This window comes from Haplochromis burtoni, unplaced genomic scaffold (assembly GCF_018398535.1).
Source record: "Haplochromis burtoni strain Fernald_Lab_line unplaced genomic scaffold, NCSU_Asbu1 Contig_124, whole genome shotgun sequence".
Classification (NCBI taxonomy): domain Eukaryota; kingdom Metazoa; phylum Chordata; class Actinopteri; order Cichliformes; family Cichlidae; genus Haplochromis; species Haplochromis burtoni.
The window spans coordinates 1,720,751-1,741,294 of record NW_024582485.1 but is presented as its reverse complement, the minus strand read 5'-3'; the positions used below and the strand labels follow the sequence as shown (position 1 = coordinate 1,741,294).

Here is a 20,544-nt window from a genome sequence, read left to right as displayed (position 1 = left end):
TCTAACCAGATTCTTACTCTGGATGGCATTACCTTGGCCTCCAGTAACACTGTGAGGAACCTTGGAGTCATTTTTGACCAGGATATGTCCTTCAATGCACATATTAAACAAATATGTAAGACTGCTTTCTCCGACTTGCGCCCCTCCCTGATCCTGGTTCTACTGGAGGTTTCTTCCTGTTAAAAGGGAGTTTTTCCTTCCCACTGTTGCCAAAGTGCTTGTTTTTTTCTCTATATGTATTATTGTAGGGTCTACCTTACCGTTTAAAACACCTTGCGGCGGCTGTTGTTGTGATTTGGCGCTGTATATATAAAATTGAATTGAAATTCGGCCTTTTCTTTCTCTGCAGATGTCAAATCTTCCCGAGCCTTGAGGTCAGTGAAGGTTCAGCTGAGGGCAGGATCTGCAGACCTGAACGACCCCACAGTGCAAGAATCCATCCTGCAGCAGGTCAGAGGACACACAGGCCCCGATACAAGGAACAGACTGCTATGACTACTGTGAAATGATAGAGAGCAGTTAGTCTGTACAGTCCAGGTTCAGGGAAACGTGACAGCACACAGCTGCAGACATACGGGGCTCATTTAATGGAATCCCATCAATTTTTGTTATTTAACCTTTTTTCATTCTTAACTTGAAGAAGTCATTTAATTTCTGATTACTGTGAGGAGACGAAGTGACCCAATGACAGGCAATGAGGCCTAATAACAAACTTCAGTTTCATCACCAGCCAGTTCATTTAGTACATTTCCCCCAGAAACAACACGAACAACGTTTTCTGCTCACTACAGAAACAACGGCTGATTAATGAGGAGCTTCTGTTAATGTGTGAAAACTGTGTTTCAGGTGAGGGAGAAGCTGCTGGAGCAAGGGATCAGAGAAGAGGTGAAGCTGAGGTGGAAGACGCAGCCTGATGGGGAGATTTTCCACAGAGAGGAGGAGACAGCCGGTTACTGTGAGAAGGAAGACTGTGGGTCGGTTTAGTCTGAACGTTATTGGCTGATGTTCCTCAGATGATCTGCTGTGTAATTCAACTAATTTCCATCTCTATACTCTGACTGCTGGACTATAATAGCGTAGCTTTGCATGACTGATAGTTGGAAATAATCCTTCTTTATCCTAAGCTCAGATCACAGAGTGTGAGCTGTTTTATGCCTCTTTGTTCTTCTGATTGGTGAAGCTAAAGTTTGCAGGTGACAGGTCGTATCTTTGTTCATCTCTGTTCCTGGACTTTGTGAAGCAATTCTTACCAAAGGCCATTTGTGGACAGAGCATTTAGAATAGAAATGTACCCATGCAAAGTAACTAAATGTTTAAAACTGTGTAACCTTTGACTGAAAATAAATAAAAAATATTATACAATGGAATACAAGTTTTTGACCATGTTTATGAATTTTAGGGCTTTTCAAACAACATTTTTTAAGATGTAATATCTCCCACAAAGATACAAAACAGAAATGACAAAAGCTGTCATTGACCCTGAGTTTTTTGTCTGAGTTTGGAGTTTTTGTATTTACATTTTTGCCTTTTTCTGTACATATAGTGTTCTGAGTTTTGGGGGTCTGTATTACATTTAAAAAGGTTTAGCCTTAGTTTTGTCTTTAGGTTTTCTGGTTTAGTTTTCTTTGTGATTATAGATCTGTTCTAAATTTAAATAATTTTTTTGACACATTTCATTTTATTCTCAAGAAAACTATAAATAATTTTAGTTGTTGTAATAAATCTTTTCCATCACTAGCGACATGCTGGGGAATTCTAATATTATGGTCCTTCACGTCTACTGTGAGTATAACTTTAAAACTTACACACAAAGTAGTGTGATGTTTTATATTTGATTGTGTTTTTTTTAACAGTTATTGTTGCATTAATTTATAAGAAACATGTAAATATATTCAAACCACTTAAAAAAAACTAGCTGCTGTCCTTTGTAACCTTATAGTCTCCACAGTTTTAGAAAAACAGATCAAAAATTTGACTGCAGAGACACAGATGCTCAAAATGAAAAATGAGGTGCTGGAGACACAGAAGAAAAACCTAACAGAAATAATACAACAGATGTCGACATCATGGAGTGACTTCAGTGTTAGTCAAGCTCAATGGAGCAACATCAGCTACAGAGCAGGAACAACAGGAAGCTCAGCTTTAGAGGACTCTCATGTTGTGTATTTAGGTTTTTATGCAGATCACTGTTATTTTAGTGTTGTTATCAAAGTTTTGATTTTATTCATTTACTTCTATCTTCTTGTAATTTTATTTTTCCCCACATTAGTTTAGTTAATTTTCAAAGTAAATTTATGCTTTTTGTCTCAGTAGTTATTTCAGTATAATTAAACAAATTATTAAAAACTTTTGCCTGAAAGTCTGCTGGAATATTCATATGGTAGGCTCAGAATTTGGCATAAACAGCACGGAAATATGGATCCAACCTGCCCTGTATCAGCAGTTCAGACTGGTGGTGTCAAAATAATGATTTGAGAGGTATATTTAAATGGCACACATGGTGTCCTTTAATGCCAAATGAGTATTGATAAAAATTAGTATTGTTGCTCACCATGCCCATCTCCTCATGGCAACAGTGCACCCATTTTTCTGATGGCTGATTCCAGCAACATAGTACATCATGTGAGTTCACTGTAGTCAAATAGCCCCCATAGTCAACAGGTCTCTATTTCAATAGAGCACTTTTGATAGAGTCTTACAAATCTGCAGTAACTGTTTGAAGGTATCATGCTAATATGGACTCAAGTGTCTCTAGATATTTATATAGAAAATATTTCAAGTATCCTCCACATGGAATTAAGGGAGGTCTGACCATAAAAATGGCTCCAACCAGGTATTACTGTGGTGCACTTGATAAAGTGTTTTCTGAGTGTATATAAGAACATACAAGGGGCAGAGTGAGAACTATGCCTCAGACATGTTCAAACAAATAAATAATTCCCATCAACAAATAGATATGTGTGAAAAAAAGACTGACAATCTGGTCCCTATTGACATGAGATGTGTTGTTACCACATGCTCACATCTAACAGACAATTGCATCATACCTTTATGTGTATGATGCACATTAAGATAGTTGTATTTATGTGAAAGGTTAAAATCAGAAGCACTGAGAATAAACAGTTTAAAAGATTTTCTTATTGAAAATGTATATCCTGTTTTAGTTTTGGATATACTAAAATCATAAAGAAGATTGTTTATTGGGAGTCAAACTAATTTTATTCTGAGTATTTTTATATGTATTGAAAACTATGAGTCACCTCAAATGGTTCCATGGCTTCGTGGAGCTATTGGTATTTTATGTACAGAATATATCTGATCTGCAGCAAGCAGATGAAAACAAAATTCTAATTTCCCTATTTGCTGTTTTGAGGTGGCAGACATTCTCTCTAGATTACATTTTTATATTGAGTAATGCACAAATAATTTTTCGATTTCCAGTTCCCAAGGATAGTTTTCTTCAAGAGGTATATAAGGCATTCAGAACTATGTTTGCTGTATGCACATCCATAGATAATTCACTTACCTGACCTAAGACTCACAGTGAGGTAAGGTTGGAAAACAGCAACTAAACCATGTGCATAGCTATTCATATATACTCTGCCAGAAACTCTGAACAGGCGTACAAGACCTTAGAGCTTGCATATAGTTCTCAGATTAAGGAATTTAAACACATTTGTGTTGAGAGGTTTTTATCTTGAGGGATTGATCTTGCTCCCATTTTGCAGTTGGGAAGGAAATTGAGTCATCTATTTTAAAAATAACCTCAGTTCAGTTGATTGGTATTAAATCTTGCCTGTATCACAGGTGCCTCTGTCAGTGTGCCCCAGGGTGGCTGTGGCTACAATGTAGCTTGCCATCACCAGTTGTGTGACTGTGTGTGTGAATGGGTGGATGACTAGATGTGTAAAGTGCTTTGGGGTCCTTAGGAAGTAGTAAAGCGCTATACAAATACAGGCCATTTACCAATCATTTACTGATATTCAAGAAATTTACTGTTGCTGATTTCATAATTTGATACATGTTATTGGAAATAAGTAAAGTTTCTGTCTTGAATAACATGTTCTAGATTTTTTTACATTTGTAATTCTTTTCTCGTGCCACGAAGGAAAATGTTGTATTTTCTTTTTCTGATATCTAGACTCCAAATGGGTGTTAGTTTACAGAGGATAAGTGAAGATTTAAAACAGTTTTAAAGCAGATTTCTACTCTTCAGCTGAGTGCTTGTTCTAGCCCTAACCATGAGCTCTCTAAAAATCTTTGTTTTGACCTATTTTTAAAACATACTGAAATCTATTTTTTTCCATAAAAATTTTGAGATGTTTGAGTGTAGTGACTTAAACCAAGAAATAGAGGGTTTATTAGGGATCAGCAAGAAAAAAATATTTTTGAGACGGGTAAAGTTTTCCAACAGGTAAAATCATCCTCTACCATTTTTAGCAAACAAATGTGATTCTGGAAAAAAAAAATCCTCATTAAAACGATTGCTCTTCCCCTTTTTCTCTTGATTGGCAGCTCCGTAATCAAAATCCTGTGTCCAATGTATCCACTATCCCTCTCATAACCATGTAAGCCTGGTCAGACATAACTCATTCTGACCCTTTGTATACTTCTGCATCATCCTCTTTCCCATATTTTCATGGTATGGCTCATAAAGAAAAAAGAAAGACTAGACTTATACTGCAATATTTTACCAATTGCCAATAAATAACGTTAGCTGTATTAAAAAAAATTATTCTTCCCTGCTCGTGAACGCAACGTCGTGCTCTTGTTCAACAGCGCTAGCGTTTCTACTGCGACTGCGCGAATTGTCGCCCGGAAACAGTATGGTTGTTTTGGTGTCTGCTAATGTTGTAGTCATTTGATAAAAGGCAGAGGAAAACTTTTACCGTGGTAGTTTTGGCTGTGGGATCAACACCACGTATCAGCATTATCTTTACTATGTTTTTTCCGAGTTGATAGAATGAACAGTGCCAACAGAGAAAAGCAGATATTTTGTTTGTAGACATTTTATAGGTAGCTAACGGTTAGCTAGCCTGTTCTGGCTAACTGAGAGATTGTCACTCTGTCAACAAGTTTTGTTCGACATGGACTCCGCGGCGCTGGAACTTGATGCTGTCACTTTTGCCAAAACAGCTGTAACATATGACCAGAATGGCAAATATAACGAGGCTGTATTTTATTATAAGGTAAGTGCCAATAAGTTTTACCTGTATACGTATGCTGTTTTTCAGGGTTAGCATTTTGCTAATCTTAGAAGTTCAAACTCACTTTCATTTCTGTAATAGCCGCAGGATTAGATTTAAGAAGTCTACTACTTCACGAATCAACAGTTTACAGATATATTTGGTCAAAGTTGAGGGTTGCTAGTGTCCCTGGATGCCAGTACTTAGTGACCGGATGTGATACTTTTCTAACCGCTGCCTCTTTTATGTTTGATTTCCATAGGAGGCAGCTCAGGCCCTCATTTATGCTGGCATGGCAGGGTCCAAACTGGACGGGATCCAGGAGAAAGTGAATGAATACTTGGATCGGGTTCAAGCCCTCCACAATGCAGGTAAGCTCACCTCACAATAGGCACAAAGGGGTTTGCTTCTGATGGCTTTTCAGATGACTTACAAATGAAGGCTTAATGTGAAATATAAATCACATAAAAGCTACTCTAGTAATATAGAATGAAAATATAGACCTGGAACTGAATATACTCCCATTTTAATTAATGTATGGATAGCTGGAAACTATTATAATAAACACACTCCACATGTTGTTCATTAAACTTGTTGTCTAAAAGACACTCATTATCCTGTTTTACTGGAGTTGTTGATTTATCTTGAGCAACACCTTTAAAGAGGTGAAGTGTTTAATGGGTAAGAAAATGTTTCTCTTTTTTACTGAAAAGGACAGTTTCTCGGTTTCTGTCTGACCAGTTTTTTCCATGACTCTCCTCATGCTCTTGATTTGTGTGTTCACATGGGTGTGGCCACAGAATGTACAAGAGTCCTGTTACCACTAGATGATTTGTAATGCTGGGTATTGCTGTTTAGTGATTTCGATGATATGAAATGTAGAAATTGATTGCTCTTTTTTTCTATCATCTTTCTATCATTTATCCAGAAAGCTACCAAAAAAATCACAACTAAGTTAACTTAGCACCTGTCTGAGCCAGCATTAACAAAGAATAATAATTACTTCATGACATTTTTAAAGGTGGGGTTTTTGTATGCTGTTGTATTAAGTTGCACCAGTAAACTTACTAAACTGATAGTTTAAGCACTATTTCTGCACTGTTCAAGAGATTAAAGGTGGCTCACGAAAAGTTGTTGGAAGGTTAAATTCTGTTTAACTTACTGAATACAATGAGAGACAAATATGGGCAGACAGTACTTAAGATGAGTCTTTGGGTCAGATAGGAGAGACTAGGGAGCATTAATCTCCTTATCTAGTGTCTGGTCTTAATCTGGACCTGTCCAACAAGTCTTTGGTATTTTTTCCTGCATGTTGTTCAGGTTTTAGCCAGAGACAAAGAAAAGCGCCTGTTTTGTAATGAAGATATTCATATTTCCAACTTTCATCTTGAGTTTTCATTTACTCAAGTATAATGTGCTAAAAACAGGTTTGGATAGCTTGGTGTCCATTAAAAATCCTCTATGACAACAACATTAATACTCCATGGGAAAATGAATTAGGTCAAATTACCTGTTGTCTTAACCATTCCTTCCTTTGACCTTTGACATTAGTTCAAGCACAGAAAAGTGACCCACTGAAGTCCCGGCACCAGGTGGACCTGGAGCGTGCCCACTTCCTGGTTACCCAAGCCTTTGAGGAAGATGAAAAGGGAAATGATGATGAAGCTATTGAACTGTACACTCAGGCTGTGGAGCTGTGCATTAAAACGGTTAGTCTCTCACTAGGCCCCTTTCTGTTTTTCATTATGTCACTCACTGACTTACACTTAGACTTCCCTCATATTATCCCTACTCATGCTCACATTAATTCCTCTTCCTGATTTCTTTTGTTTGTTTTGTTTTCACCAGTCCAATGAAACATCTGAGCAAGTGCTGCAGAACAAACTGAAACAGCTGGCACGTCAAGCTTTAGACAGGTACATATAAAATGGTCCTGGTTTTGTGTTGTAAACTAGAGTGTTCATCATTCATTTTAATGCTCTAGAGCTTTTTGTTTTAATGTTGTTGTTTTCACTTTTTGCATGTTAAAAAAAAACGAACAACAAAAAAAACTTCTTCCACTATATTTTGCCAGAGCCGAAGGTCTTAAAGAATCCCAGTCCAAATCGGCTTCAGCTCAGGACAGGACAGGGGCTCCTGGAACCAAGCCCAGCACTGGTGCTAGTTCAGGAGGACCTGTCCGCCAGTTCCTCCCTCTTGGGCCAGACTTCAGCCTCAATGACCGACAGCAATCCCAACCTGTCCGGGCTGTGCAGTCCAGTGAGCCCCAAGGTCAGCGCTACACATCTGAGGAGATCGAGGTACTCAGGTGAGAAGGCTCACTGAATATGTTATAAAGGCCAATGTTTCTGGGTATCCCTTTAGTATACCCTTCTAGTTGCTGAAAAATTTTAGAAAGTATAACATTTACATTTTTTTTTAATGTAGTTTTGTGCTAAATCACTGCACCAGGTGGCAAATGAAATAACTGCCTCAGCCTTTGATGAGATTATTTTGAAATCTTTGGATGCAAAAGATGCCTGGAAAACTTATATAGGGCCTTTTAATGCCCTAATGGTTTTATCCTTTTTAAATATGTAAATACTATTGCAAAATTATGTGTCAAAGCTTTTCTATTTCATTAAACTTGTGCTTTGTTTTCAGGAGTACATCTACAATCAATGGCATAGCCTACGTGCCCTTCATGAGCGTGGACCTTAAAGAGCGATTTGCCTTTCCTGTACCTTTCTCGTGAGTTTGCTTTATTGTTTGCAGTCAGTTTTTATAATAGTAACATTATTTCAAAGCTAATACAAGCCTCACTGAGACATTCAGGAGAGAAAAGTCATGTGCGGATGTATGTATTTTGGAGACAGTCTTAAGATTTGTAGAAACTGCAGTATCTGTTTCTTGACACATTGAAGGGAAGGATACCTGAAACACTCAACACTAAAACACTTTTGCTTTGAGATGTGGTTGTAAGAAGTTTTTCCAGGTTAAATTCGTATAACAAATGTGGGTTTTTTAGTAGAAAACATTACATATATGAAGCTTTGGTCCAATGCATGTGGGAATTACTGACAGAAACTTAGTGTAGTTGAAATTTGGTGACATAGAAAAATAAAATGTGTGACTGAATTGGCTAAATACAGTTTTTGTTTTTCTTTTATTTTTTTCTTCTCACCAGGGACAAATCAGGGAAACTGGCTTTGTCACCCAAACAGAAAGCCATCTTCTCCCGCTGGGTTCGGCCAGATGAGATCTGCAATAACCCCACCATGATCATGTCTGTGTCCAGCTTCAGCATCAAACAGGTTGGACTGGTTTCGTTTTATTTCCACAATCCTCAGTTGATCTCTACATGTATTTTCTAAAATCCTTATATTTGAATATTAAATAAAAATCTTGTTCAAACTTTGTCCTTTACCACAATTATTGTTCTTTTTTTTTTTTTTTTTTTGGCCTGTCCCGTTTGGCTCTTTTGCCATCAGAATTATTGTCTAAAAAGATGCCCAACGGATTTACTTTACCAAATTGACCATCCCAGCCTTGCCATAATGGTCCATTTGATTCACCTTTTATTGTTTATTTTATTTTCACTTACTGAATACAGGACAGACTTGACTGGGGGAAAGAAGGGGAGAAAGAAAGAGGGAAAGAGAAAACGGCTGAGAAGAGGGACGGGGGAGAAGGGCAAAAGACAAAAACCAATAGAATGGGCAGAAAAAAAAATGCACAATTATTGTTCTAATGTTGGTTATTGAAGAATCATGCATTTAAAATTTGTTTCTTTACCATGGGTATGGTAAAGAATTTTTTTTTGTTTACTGCTTAAATTCATCCAGTAGATGGCACAGTAACACCACAGATAAGCGTTTTTATGAGAGACTATTTAAAAAACCTTTTGATATGTAACTGAACATTCAGTGTAAAAAGTCCAAACTCAGACTTAAAGTAGTGGTGATTTTATGCAATGTATTTAAATGTATGTAATTCTATATTAACCCGTTCACATTGATTTCCTCATTTCATCTTCTGTCCAGACGGTGGTATCTGACTGTTCGTTTGTGGCCTCTTTAGCCATCAGTGCAGCCTACGAGAGACGCTACAACAAAAAACTCATCACCAGGTGCTGTGTAGCTTCTGTTCTTTACTGATATTGTTTTTATGGCACATCAGCATGCAGTGCATTTTAATTTAAACTGTCTTTCATACTAAAAAGCAAAATAGCCATTGAACCTTGCATGTGTGTGTGTTGCAGCATAATCTACCCTCAGAACAGACGAGGAGAGCCAGAATACAACCCTTGTGGAAAGTACATGGTCAAACTCCATATCAACGGAGTTCCCAGGAAGGTAAACAACGAATTACAACAGTCAGTTACCTGTTACCTGTTGGTTATTTGCATTGCAAATATTTTGTCTTTACAATGTGAGTTGAAATAAGCATAAAAAAAGTACTTTGTGAAATGTTTACGCTCATGTCACCTGTTCATGATGCAAAAGAAAATATCTTGTTTTGTTTTGTTTTTTTTGTTTTGGGTTTTGTGTTGTTGTGGGGTTTTTTTCTTCTTTTTTTTTTTGTAGATTTAATAATGCATTCTGATATTAATTTAAATATAACAATACCATAGTTATTTTTTTAAGTATACAAATTCATCCTCTTTTTTTTTTTTTTTTTTTTTTTTTTTTTTTTTTTTTTTTTTTTACTTCAAAAAATGGAAAGTGGGGAAAAAGTCTTACTTCTATCTGATAACTGCTGTGCATGAGAAAAAGTTATAGTTATGTTCTTTGTTATATTACTCCTGCTTTCCTTAAACTGAGAAACTGACTCTTTGCCTGTTCCAGGTTATTATAGATGACTTCCTCCCAGTGGATCGCAATGGAGAGTTATTGTGCTCCTACTCCAGCAACAGGAACGAGCTCTGGGTGTCCCTGATTGAGAAGGCCTACATGAAGGTGATGGGCGGCTACGACTTCCCTGGTTCCAACTCGGTGAGTAAACCGGGACATTTGTTAATTAGTGATTTCTCCTGGTGTAACCTGGTAACATCTAAAGACAGCTCCCCAATAAAAAGTAATTAAGTAAAATATTTTGTGCAGGGATTTGCTGGAACTGAGGAGAAAGGGATGTACAGTTGCAATAAGTTTAAATATATTTAAAAATAAATGTGCATTTTTTTTAGCTTGATAAATTTGTGTCTTTGTAATTAGTTCACTTCCAGGTTTAGTAACTCCAAAAAGCTTGTTTTTTTTTTTTTTAAATTTTGCAGCCATGCTGTTGAACAACTTTCTGCATATATTCTGAATTCGAAAAAAGTCTGATGTCAAAGTCAAGAAATTAGTTTTCTTAAGAACTGTTTTCATAATAGCCTAATTTTTACAGAATATTGATCTGCATGCTCTCACTGGCTGGATCCCTGAACGCATCGCTATGCACTCTGACAATCAGTCGTTCAACAGGGACGACACCTTCCGCATGCTCTTCCAGAGGTAGGTGCACAGACTTGCACAGGCATAATTATTTTATAGGCCATAATAAATTCCTCAACTAAACATCTGTGCTTATTCTCACTCTGTATCTGCTTCTCTCTCTCCTGTTTAAGGTTTCACAGGGGTGACGTTCTCATCACCACAGCAACGGGTGTAATGACAGAGGAGGAAGGGGAAAGATGGGGTTTAGTGCCAACACACGCCTACGCTGTTCTTGACATCAGGGAATACAAGGTTAGCATTGGTTGTTTACATTATACTGTCAGTTTATACACATCAAGCCATTAGTGGCCCCTCATACACAATGGATAGTGGACTTTCTAATTCCCAGCAGGGGGAACTGATTTTGTTGCAAAAAAAAAGTCAGATTGATGTTTGTGAGAAAATGTTTCTACTTTTCACCTGGTTTGTTTCTTTAAGCACTTATCAAGTTAAATTTGTATACAAAGATAAAGGAACGATGGGATTGTCGTACTATTGCGGTTGCACATTCAGCGTTTCCTTCAATTTTTCATCTGCCTTATATTGACTCAGAGATGGAGTATGGGGGGAAATCAGACTTATGACATTTATATTATACTGACCCTGCTGCAGCGCCGATATCCGTAACACTGGTGAACTCAATATTTCAATATGAATTGAATTCAGCCCTGCTAACCGGCTGTGCAGGTATCTCTGAAGCTTTTAAAAGGTCTCTGTGCATGGTCTTGCTAGTGATTGTCAATTATGACTTCCTTAACAAGCTGCTCATGTCAGTAGGTTAAAAAAATGATGAAAACAAAGTTTTTAAAAAAAAAGAAAAAAAAAACATTTTTAAACTTCCCAAAATACAAAAAATTCCTCATGACGCTAAACTGAAGAATGAGCATTTCATTCTTATAATCTTGCTTAGTAAATGTTTAGTAAACCCGCTAGTTTGTAGTATATTTAGATAATTCTGTCATTTTTTTTTCTGGTCGTGTGATTAACCTCATACCTGTGGGTTTGTTTCTCTTGTAGAAAATGCGATTCCTGCAGCTAAAGAATCCGTGGAGTCATCTGCGGTGGAAGGGGCGCTACAGTGAGCGCGATGAGAAGAACTGGACACCTGAGCTCCTGAAATACCTCAACTTTGACCCCAAGACAGCTCAGAAGTTTGATAACGGTATCTGAGTTTATTGAGTTTTACATTCAGTACTTTGACATTGGTCACACACATTGGTCTTTATATTCTGTCTTTAAGTAATTCCAGGGTATGGAGCATATTCAGTCGCAGTCTAGCTGTTACAGTCGGTTTGTTTTTCTGTTCCTGGTAACTAATGTACTATTTTTATTTATTTTTTTACGTTTTTTTTGAAGTTACACATTATATATACACTTACTGTGTGTGCATTTAAGAACCTTGTGAAAATGTTAGTTACATTCTTAAATAATCAAAGGGTATTTTAAATGTTATAGAAATATGTGGCACCTTGCGTCATGCATAAAATTACTCACACAGTGTTAGATTAAATAGAGGGTATGCCTCACTCTGGTTGCCTCTGTCAGGTGGTTTTAGTGTTTACACTTTCCCATCACAGAAAGAGACAGAGGTGCTGAAATCTTCAACATTTGCCATAATATCTCAGAAGACAGTTTACCGGTGTTGCAGTTTAATAAAATATGAATTTGATAAAAAGAAGAAAATAAATGGACCCATAGATTAGCAAACTGATTCCTTCTCACTGTCACCAGATCCACCATCTTTTTGTATGTAGTTTGCATGTTCTTCCCGGTGTCCATGTACACTGGTTTTCTGCCACAGTCCAAAGACATTCAGTTAGTCAGGTTAGGTTAATTAGTGATTCCAAATTGGCCATAGGTAAAAAGGTTTGGTGTGAATGGTTATCTGTCTCTCTGTGTCCACCATGTGACTCACTGGCAACATGACCAGGGTGTACCTAAAGGCAGCTGGGATCGACTTCCACCAACCCTAAACTGGATAAACAGAAGAAAGTGGATGGAAAGATAACTGCTGTTGTGAATGGGTGCCATATAAATAAAAAATTTATTCAAAATGAAATAGTATCCACAAAAGAGCTTAAAAAGGTAGAATAAAAATATTATGCTTTACAAATAATAAACATTGGAGAGTGTTTAAAAATTAAAATCACTTGCTAAGAAAGCAAAAGTTACAAAAGTTACTCACCATGATGTGCAGCGCTGACTTTATTCATAAGCTTATGACATAGTCGATATGTTGCTAATGAAATCCAGTATATACCTGAAGTCACTGTGAGGGTATAAATCCAAACAATTTTTATCTCTCTTGGCAAACTTAAAATGATTAAAAAATGATAAATTAGTGTTAACGATCAACTTGTGTTTGCTTTCCAGGTGTGTTCTGGATCGCATGGGAGGACCTTTGTCAATACTATGATGTCATCTACCTGAGCTGGAATCCGGCACTCTTTAAAAACTCCTCCTGTATTCACAGGTGTCTGTTAATTTATATTACTCATGTTTTATGGATGCAGAGTTTGTCACTCACATTTTAAAGACTATTCAAGGGAACAAAAAACATTACATAGTATCTTACTCTTAAATATTCTGGTACATTTTGTGACATTCTACACTGACATGTCTATGTTCTGGTTTCTTTTCCATCTGCAGTACCTGGGATGGAAAGCAGGGTCCAGTGAAGGATGTGTACAGTCTTGCCAACAATCCCCAATACAGGCTGGAGGTTCAGTGTCCAGCTGGTGGTGCTGCTGTGTGGGTGCTTCTCACCAGACACATCACTGATAAGGTAAAGGCACAGATCTGATATGTTTTTTATTTCATCCAGATTTCATTTCCATTAATGTGGTGGTCTGATACTGTAATGCTACACTTTTGTGCTATGACTGTGTCTGTCCAGGATGATTTTGCACAAAACAGAGAGTTCATCACGCTGGTCGTTTACAAGACTGATGGCAAGAAGGTTTACTATCCAGGTGAGGTTTGATAGATGCCTTAGAGGACATTTTCTTTCTTTCTTTCTCTGCACCACCGAGCAAGGACAGTTCCACTATAGATGAATGGTAGCAGGAGATTGATGGCAGCCTTTATTTCTGCCCTTCCGCCGCATACAGCAAGGTCAGATGCCTGGAAGAAAGAGATTAGTCTATTGCAGAGCCCTGGCTTTAGTGATGCATCGCCCTTTTTACAACGACACAAAGAAAAACTTCACTTCACTAACATTTACTACCCTATACAATTGATACTGGAGGTTAAGAAGAAATTCAGTTAGAAGTTGAGTTTGAAGAAAGTTTTACGTTATCTGTAAGCTACCGTGTGGTTATTTATTTTGAACACCTCCTCTTCCTCCCCAGCGGATCCCCCTCCTTTCATAGATGGCATCCGTATCAACAGTCCTCACTATCTGACCAAGATGAAGCTGACCAGTGCAGGAACACACACCTTTACCCTGGTGGTTTCCCAGTACGAGAAACAGAACACCATCAACTACACACTGCGGGTGAGAGATGTTAACTCTGTTTATGCTCATACACAGAAGTACAATCTGAAAAGTAATTTAAAAAGTCTAGTCTTAATTCTTTTTTTTCCCTACTGAAATCATTTCTAACTCTAACTAGAATTTGATGTGACAGCTGGTAACAACAGTTTCAAAGCTATCTATTGGGCATTTTGTTATGCTAGAATAAGCACGATGTCTGTTTTTGTTTCTGTCAGACTTACTGTACATACTTATACATGCAGTTAGGAACAGTGACTGCTCTTCTCTGATCTCCTCTCCCTATAAATTAAAATTCACCTCTCACATTATTCTGCTACACCCTCTTCAGCTTGTCTGAAAAAGCAGGTCCTTGAGTGTAGATTCTCAGGGACTTTTTAAGTGCACGCATGTGCTGCGTGACCCAAATATATTTTTTAGTTATTTATAATTCATGGACTCCTCTTGCAAACCGCAGTGAGGACTTGGGAAAACAGTTTATACTGAAATCCCTCATTAAAAAAAACAACGTGCACTCGTGTGCACGTGTCAGCTGGAAGCTTTGTGTTTTATGTGTGTGTGAATTCTGTAACAGCAACACGACTGCTGTAAACACTGCAGGCTTTCTCTCAGTTTCTCTCTCTCCCTCTGTCTCCAACAAGCCAGCCGTGAAGAAAAAATCCCCTCCTATCAGCTCACATCAGTGTTTCTCTTTGAATATCATCTTTGGAATAACTGATTGAACTCTCTCGTGTTCACTGTGTTTTCACCAGAGATCAAAGCCGGAGCAGAAAATCAGATTTCTTTCCTAATGTTTCTTTTGCCAGAATGGCACTGATATAAAAGATTTATTTTATGAGCAGATGGTTAAGAATTCACAGTTTTCTACAGTGTTTTGAGCTACAATATGCACAGTTTGACAAAGTTATAGATGATGAAGGAGTATTATTAGGTAGGGTATGAATTGAAATTTGAATATTTTACTGAGCAGTTTGCCCACTAACAATGTGAACCCTAAAATAATGGAGGTTGTTTCTTTATGCAGGTCTACACTGGATGCAAATTCACCTTCTCCAAGATCCCAAATCCCTTCACTAACACAAAAAGGGTATGCTATCTATAAATCAACAACTACATTCTGTGCATTATGTCATGTATCATGTAATTTAGGACTGGTACATTTTTGGGCAATTTGGTTAGCTAAATTAGACAACATTATATTAACTGTATTCTGTGAATATATTTATCTTGTCCAAACAGTTGGATATTGTGGATATTATGTTTACTGACTTGATTTCTGTCTTCAGATCAATGGTCAGTGGAAGGGGCTCAGTGCCGGTGGCTGTGGAAACTACAAAGACTCGTACAAAAACAACCCAATCTATCAGATTAACCTGGAACGGTCCGGACCGCTGCTCATCGAGCTCCGAGGATCCAGGTGAACCCCCTATACCCTAGTTGGTATACTGAGGCGCAATATACCAAATGTGGTATAGAGTAAATTGGGTCTCTATATGACAATAATATCCTAATAGGAGCACAGTTTTCAATTTTCATTGAAATCATTCATGTAGTTTTAGGTCCAATAGATTTAAAAGCTTGTTTTACTTTTACTTCATCTGTGCTCGTAGTTGTATAATCTGCATATAGCAGAAAATGATGACATAAAACAAACACTGAAACCATCAGCATCATCAACCTCTTAGTCTGGGTATCTATGTGCTACTTAGAAAATGCCAGCAAAAAGATTCTGGGAAAATTAGATTTTATAACACAAAATTGGGTTAAATTAGTCCTCCGGGGTCGTGGTCACGGCACTTATTTTGGCGCACTTCAGATCTCTAACCAACTGATGGAATTTATGTCAGCACAGCCAAAACTACTTGAAAGTCTTTGTCACTCTGTGCTACATTATCATATAAAGACTTCAGAAGTGAAATGAAATTTGAATTTGTTAAATGTTCGCCTGAAACAAGATTTGCAGTCCAACAGATAAACCAAGTTATGCTTTTCTAGTTGTTCACACTGTAGGGAGGGTTAACAGTGACGCAGATGGCACAAAAACTAAGGCGTTTGTTCACCATGCCAATGACAGATGTTTTTGTAGTTGTTTTGTTTTTCTGGCATTAAATCTCCTCGTTAATGGCAATAATTTTAGGGCGTTGCCACTTATATTTTACTTCATTTCAAGCATATTTGTTTGACTAGCTTTAAGTGACTTATTAGCACAACGGCTAAATGACTTTTCTCATGTAGCATTAGCACATAAAAATCCTCTGGCTCAATCTCTTACCTTCTTTCTACCTTACATACTGAGACACACAGGCTTGTTGCACTAAAGTCCATCTCTGCACTGCAGGAAACCAAATAAAGGCAAAACAAAAAGCTCTTATTTTTCCTCAACAATGGATAACCCTATGACTTTAGCTTGAGCATCTTTGATCTGTGTAGAAGTCAGTTGCTATTCTCTGCATTTTATTTCTGTTCTGTGTCTGCAGGCAGTACAGCGTTGGGTTTGAGATGGTGACAGTGTCGACAGTGGGTGATCCAGGCTCAGCTGCCTTCCACAAGAAGACCAGTGGCGATTACAGGTACAGTAATGAGCAGGCATCATCGTGAAAGGTACACAAGCTGCAGAGCAACAAGTCCACCCTGACCATAAGCTGAGTTTGATGTCTGGTCATTTATCAACACTACAGAAGATTTGTTTGAGTTCACTTAGAGCATCAGGAGCATTGTTACATCTGAGTAGTACATTGATCTGATGCGATATCTTTGTGACTTTCTGAGGGCAAAATTAATTTTAATTTGATTGAAAGTATTTATTTATTACTGCTGTAAGGGATCACAAAAATGTTTCTTTCTACAATTTGCATATTTCGAAATTATTGATCAATTAATTTTGTTCCTCAAAAACGTGTCTCCATCTGCGATTGTAGATCTTTACCATCATTAAATTTTTAACAGGTCAATACTAAAACGGTCAGCAGGAATATGTATTAAGCTGTGGATTTTATTGTTTACAAGCATGTGGGCATAGCTGAGTGAGTTCAGTGTTTGACATGCAGTAATTTTAGATTTTACCACCAGGGGGCAGCATTTTATCAGTTGGTGTGTTACGATTTTTTCAGATTTTTGCTGCTGTTTAAGATGTTTAAGTCTTTTTAGCAAACCCAGTTTCCTTAAGAGAATTTGAAAGTGTTCCTGATTACTTGCCAGGTTTAAAAAAATAAAATTAAAATAACATCAACAAATTATTCTGTTATAGATTTGGTTAGGTTTGGAAGATTAAAAACTCTTTTTTTTTTTTTTTTTTTTTTTTGATAAAAGCATTTACAGGAAGTACGGTTAAGTCAAAGTCGTTCGAATGAAGAAGAGTTAGTCTGCTTATCTTTTAAAATGAAAATGTGATGTTTAGTTTCCCACACCTCTGAAATGACATCAACCTCTGCCATAAATGAATGTCACAGCCTCTTCCTTGCTTCTTGCAGATGTGGTTTCTGCTACATGGAGGTGGATCATGTCCCAGCAGGCATCTATAACGTCACCCCCACCACTTTCCTGCCTAAACAGGAAGGACCCTTCTTTTTGGACTTCAGCAGTACTTCAACCCTGAAGGTCTCCCAGCTCCAATGAAGATGGAGCTGGGATTGGGAGGAAGGTACTTGGTGGCATTGTGGAATATATTTCTGAAACTGCATTTTGGAAATGCCAAGGCCTCCACAAAGCCCAGAATGTGACTGCTGCTAGCATTTTCTCTTCTTTCACTGAGACTTTTGCTGATGTGGACTTGAATTTCAAAACTGACTCAAGGATACCACAAAGCTGTTCTGGAGATATAATCAAAGAGGCACTTTGATATGGACTAAAACGCATAACCATCAAGGCATCTTGGGACAAAAACAAAAAAACATCTCTGCCAAATTAGAAAACAGCCCATTACAAGCCTCACAAAGTAATGGTGTTAAGAGCAGTAACTCCTTTTGCCCTAATAAGGCACACAGTTCCTCAACTAGAATAATTAGTATCAACATTTTTGTTCTTATTGTAGGCAAATCTGAACAATAATGATTATACAGACACATCTGGCATTCATCGGGATGTGGAGCAGTAACGGGGTTGAAGCTGCAGAATTAGTGACATCGCTACTTAAACACAGCAGATTTTTCTACTTCTTCACAGGATCTGTTTTGCTGCGGTGAACACCTCAGCTCTAAAGAGCTACAGCCTTGTGGTTTCGAATCACAGGTTTAATTTTAAGACAAGGATGATGTATTTAAGATATGACGGTACTTTTGGATTGTAGCTGAGTGCATTCAGTCTAAAATGTGACCAGCAGCAAGCCAACCAGTGTTGAACTATACACATAAGTAAATGAAATGATGAAGCTGAAATTCAAAATTAATTAAAAGACCAGGGGAAAGAAAACACACAACTCTCATATAAATGAGAAAAGTAGTCCAAGGGTTTCATGTTTGAGGTGCTCATTACTTCAAAGCTTCAAAGACACTGACAACCACAATTAAAAAAACACAACATGCTGTTTCTGGGAAGTAATTAAATCACTTTCCGAGTATATCGAAATCGTATCTGTTGTGACATTCACTTCTTCTAGCAATTAAATAAGCTGCCAAAAAAGCTGTTTTAAAAAAACAGTTAACATGTCAGGTGGAAGGGGCAGTTAGTTTCTTTGAACCACCAACAAAATATTATTTTTAATTCTCAGGAGCAGTGCAGCAGAGCAGCATCACAGGGAATCCAGTATGGCAGCAGTCGAATGATGTCTCTACATGTTGTCTGTGGATGTGATGGCTGAGTGAGAAACAGCCTGATTTCACTGACAGGATTCACGCTGAGTTTGTTATACCTGAGCGTGCGTATGTGGGTGCGTGTAGATGTCTGATTGTCACTGTTACAAACTTAAATGTCTTGCCAAGTACCCATAATATGTTTACCTTTTGTTTTGTTGATGCACTGCACTTTAAACTCTTTTTCATCGTGTTTACTCTTTGGTTCATCGGTGCGAACAGCAGCTCAACCTAAGTCACCGTGTTTCCTCAGTTTATCGTGTAGAAAGTTTCTTTTGGGTGATGTCAGCTATCAGCAGTCTGTCATGTACAGATGCTGCTGCTATATTCATTGCTGCTCATCTCTGCCAAGCTTTACAGTTGCATCACAAATCCCTGGGCAACAATATGTGTTGCAATCATAGAGGTACGTGATTGTATTAGATTTGGATTTGGGCTAGAGACCCTGAAATACCAATGCTGAAATTAACATGAGGAATATGTTGCATCATGTGGAAGCAGCCGGCCAATATTACACTCATTAACTGTACTGTATGCTTAGAGACATTTGAATGGAAAACCATTGAGTCAACTCACCGAAGGACTTTTGATCTCACAAGAAGAAAGGTTCAGTGTTTTTCTCATTGCATTGCAACTTGCAGACTCAAAATCTACAGGCCATTTATTTCTGGAGTTTTCAGCATCAAAGTTTATGCTTCACCTTGGGAACATTGTTTGAAAAATGATATGGTCAGCTTACTATATGGCTTTTGTTTGTTTGTTTGTTTTTTTAGCTTTTAATTGCATCAGTTTAACTAAAAGCGAAGGAGTTCAGTCAGTTGTCACAGAGCTGATTGTAGTTGTTTGCGGACCTAAGAATCATCTCTGTGATATTCAAGCACTTACTGTAAAGAAAAGCTCAAGTAATGAAAACTTTGTTCAGTCCATCCATCCATTTTTTTTATTTTTTTGTTTTGTTTTTATGCTGGAGCCTATCCCAGCTGCTACAGGGTAAAATTCAGGGTACACCACGGACAGGTTGGCAGGTTGTTGCAGGGCTAGTGCAACTAGATAGACAACCATTCATACTCAATTCACACCTGCAGCCAATTTACATTCAGTTAACCTAAACCTATTTTGCAAACTCAGAAGTTAAGTAACAGAGAGCAAACACTTGGGAAATAAATATTAAACTTAATTTTAATTTTAACTTTAATATGATTCACTTTACAAATGTGTGTTGTGGGCCATTATATTTGTCATTTTCGCCCTTGTGAATGGATATGAGGACACTGATGTCAGATCCACTGGCACAAGCCATGCTAGTGTCATTTTGCATGGTCATGCACCATCCAGTTTCTGTAACCTCACAAGTGTTTCTGTTCCCTCAAAAATGCCACAAAGCAAATATAAATGTCACCATCAGTGCACGAAGCAACCATTGCTGGGTGTATAATGGGCCCTGTAGTGCCATGGCTGCATGCTGAAGAAGTCTGTGTTCAATGGGAACAATGCACAGCTGTAAACCCCTGCGTGAGCTACCCTCAGTCTGCGCACAGCTGTTTCTTGTGTGATTAATGATTTCACCAATTTAATTTGAATTGTTCATAAAATGAAGGGGAGAAATCCAAAACATGCAGTTTACA

The 20,544-nt window shown here is 37.7% G+C and overlaps 2 protein-coding genes across 3 annotated transcripts in view; both read left to right on the top strand.

Moving 5' to 3' along the window:
* The window catches only part of LOC121815055 (macrophage mannose receptor 1-like), a 3,744-nt gene extending 2,609 nt beyond the window's left edge, over positions 1-1,135 (top strand). Inside the window, exons 2-3 of the mRNA XM_042223951.1 lie at positions 350-450; positions 847-1,135. Coding sequence (XP_042079885.1) covers positions 350-450; positions 847-984 — 239 coding nt within the window. The 3' untranslated portion in view covers positions 985-1,135. The remainder of the gene's footprint in view (positions 1-349; positions 451-846) is intronic.
* A 3,665-nt stretch (positions 1,136-4,800) lies between these two features.
* capn7 (calpain 7) lies at positions 4,801-19,022 on the top strand. 2 transcript variants are annotated; one of them, XM_005929507.2, is made up of 22 exons: positions 4,801-5,189; positions 5,449-5,557; positions 6,738-6,895; positions 7,035-7,102; positions 7,261-7,494; positions 7,830-7,916; positions 8,353-8,479; positions 9,209-9,294; positions 9,427-9,520; positions 10,013-10,159; positions 10,551-10,657; positions 10,771-10,891; positions 11,657-11,801; positions 13,013-13,112; positions 13,289-13,424; positions 13,536-13,611; positions 13,990-14,135; positions 15,157-15,219; positions 15,419-15,549; positions 16,610-16,702; positions 17,603-17,772; positions 18,838-19,022. In XM_005929507.2, exons 1-21 carry the CDS (start codon positions 5,088-5,090, stop codon positions 17,745-17,747), a joined length of 2,475 nt encoding a protein of 824 aa, XP_005929569.1. In that variant the 5' UTR covers positions 4,801-5,087; the 3' UTR covers positions 17,748-17,772; positions 18,838-19,022. The 2 variants fall into 2 exon arrangements, with proteins under 2 accessions (XP_005929569.1, XP_014191377.1); XM_014335891.2 differs by lacking the exon at positions 18,838-19,022 and having other exon boundaries at positions 17,603-17,909.
* Positions 19,023-20,544: the final 1,522 nt, after the last annotated feature.

Coding starts and splice junctions, on each gene's coding strand:
- capn7 (XM_005929507.2), top strand. CDS start 5,088: ATGGACTCCGCGGCGCTGGAACTTGATGCTGTCACTTTTGCCAAAACA. Junction 7,917..8,352: donor GCCTTTCCTGTACCTTTCTC/GTGAGTTTGCTT, acceptor TCTTCTCACCAG/GGACAAATCAGGGAAACTGG. Junction 14,136..15,156: donor CCATCAACTACACACTGCGG/GTGAGAGATGTT, acceptor TTCTTTATGCAG/GTCTACACTGGATGCAAATT.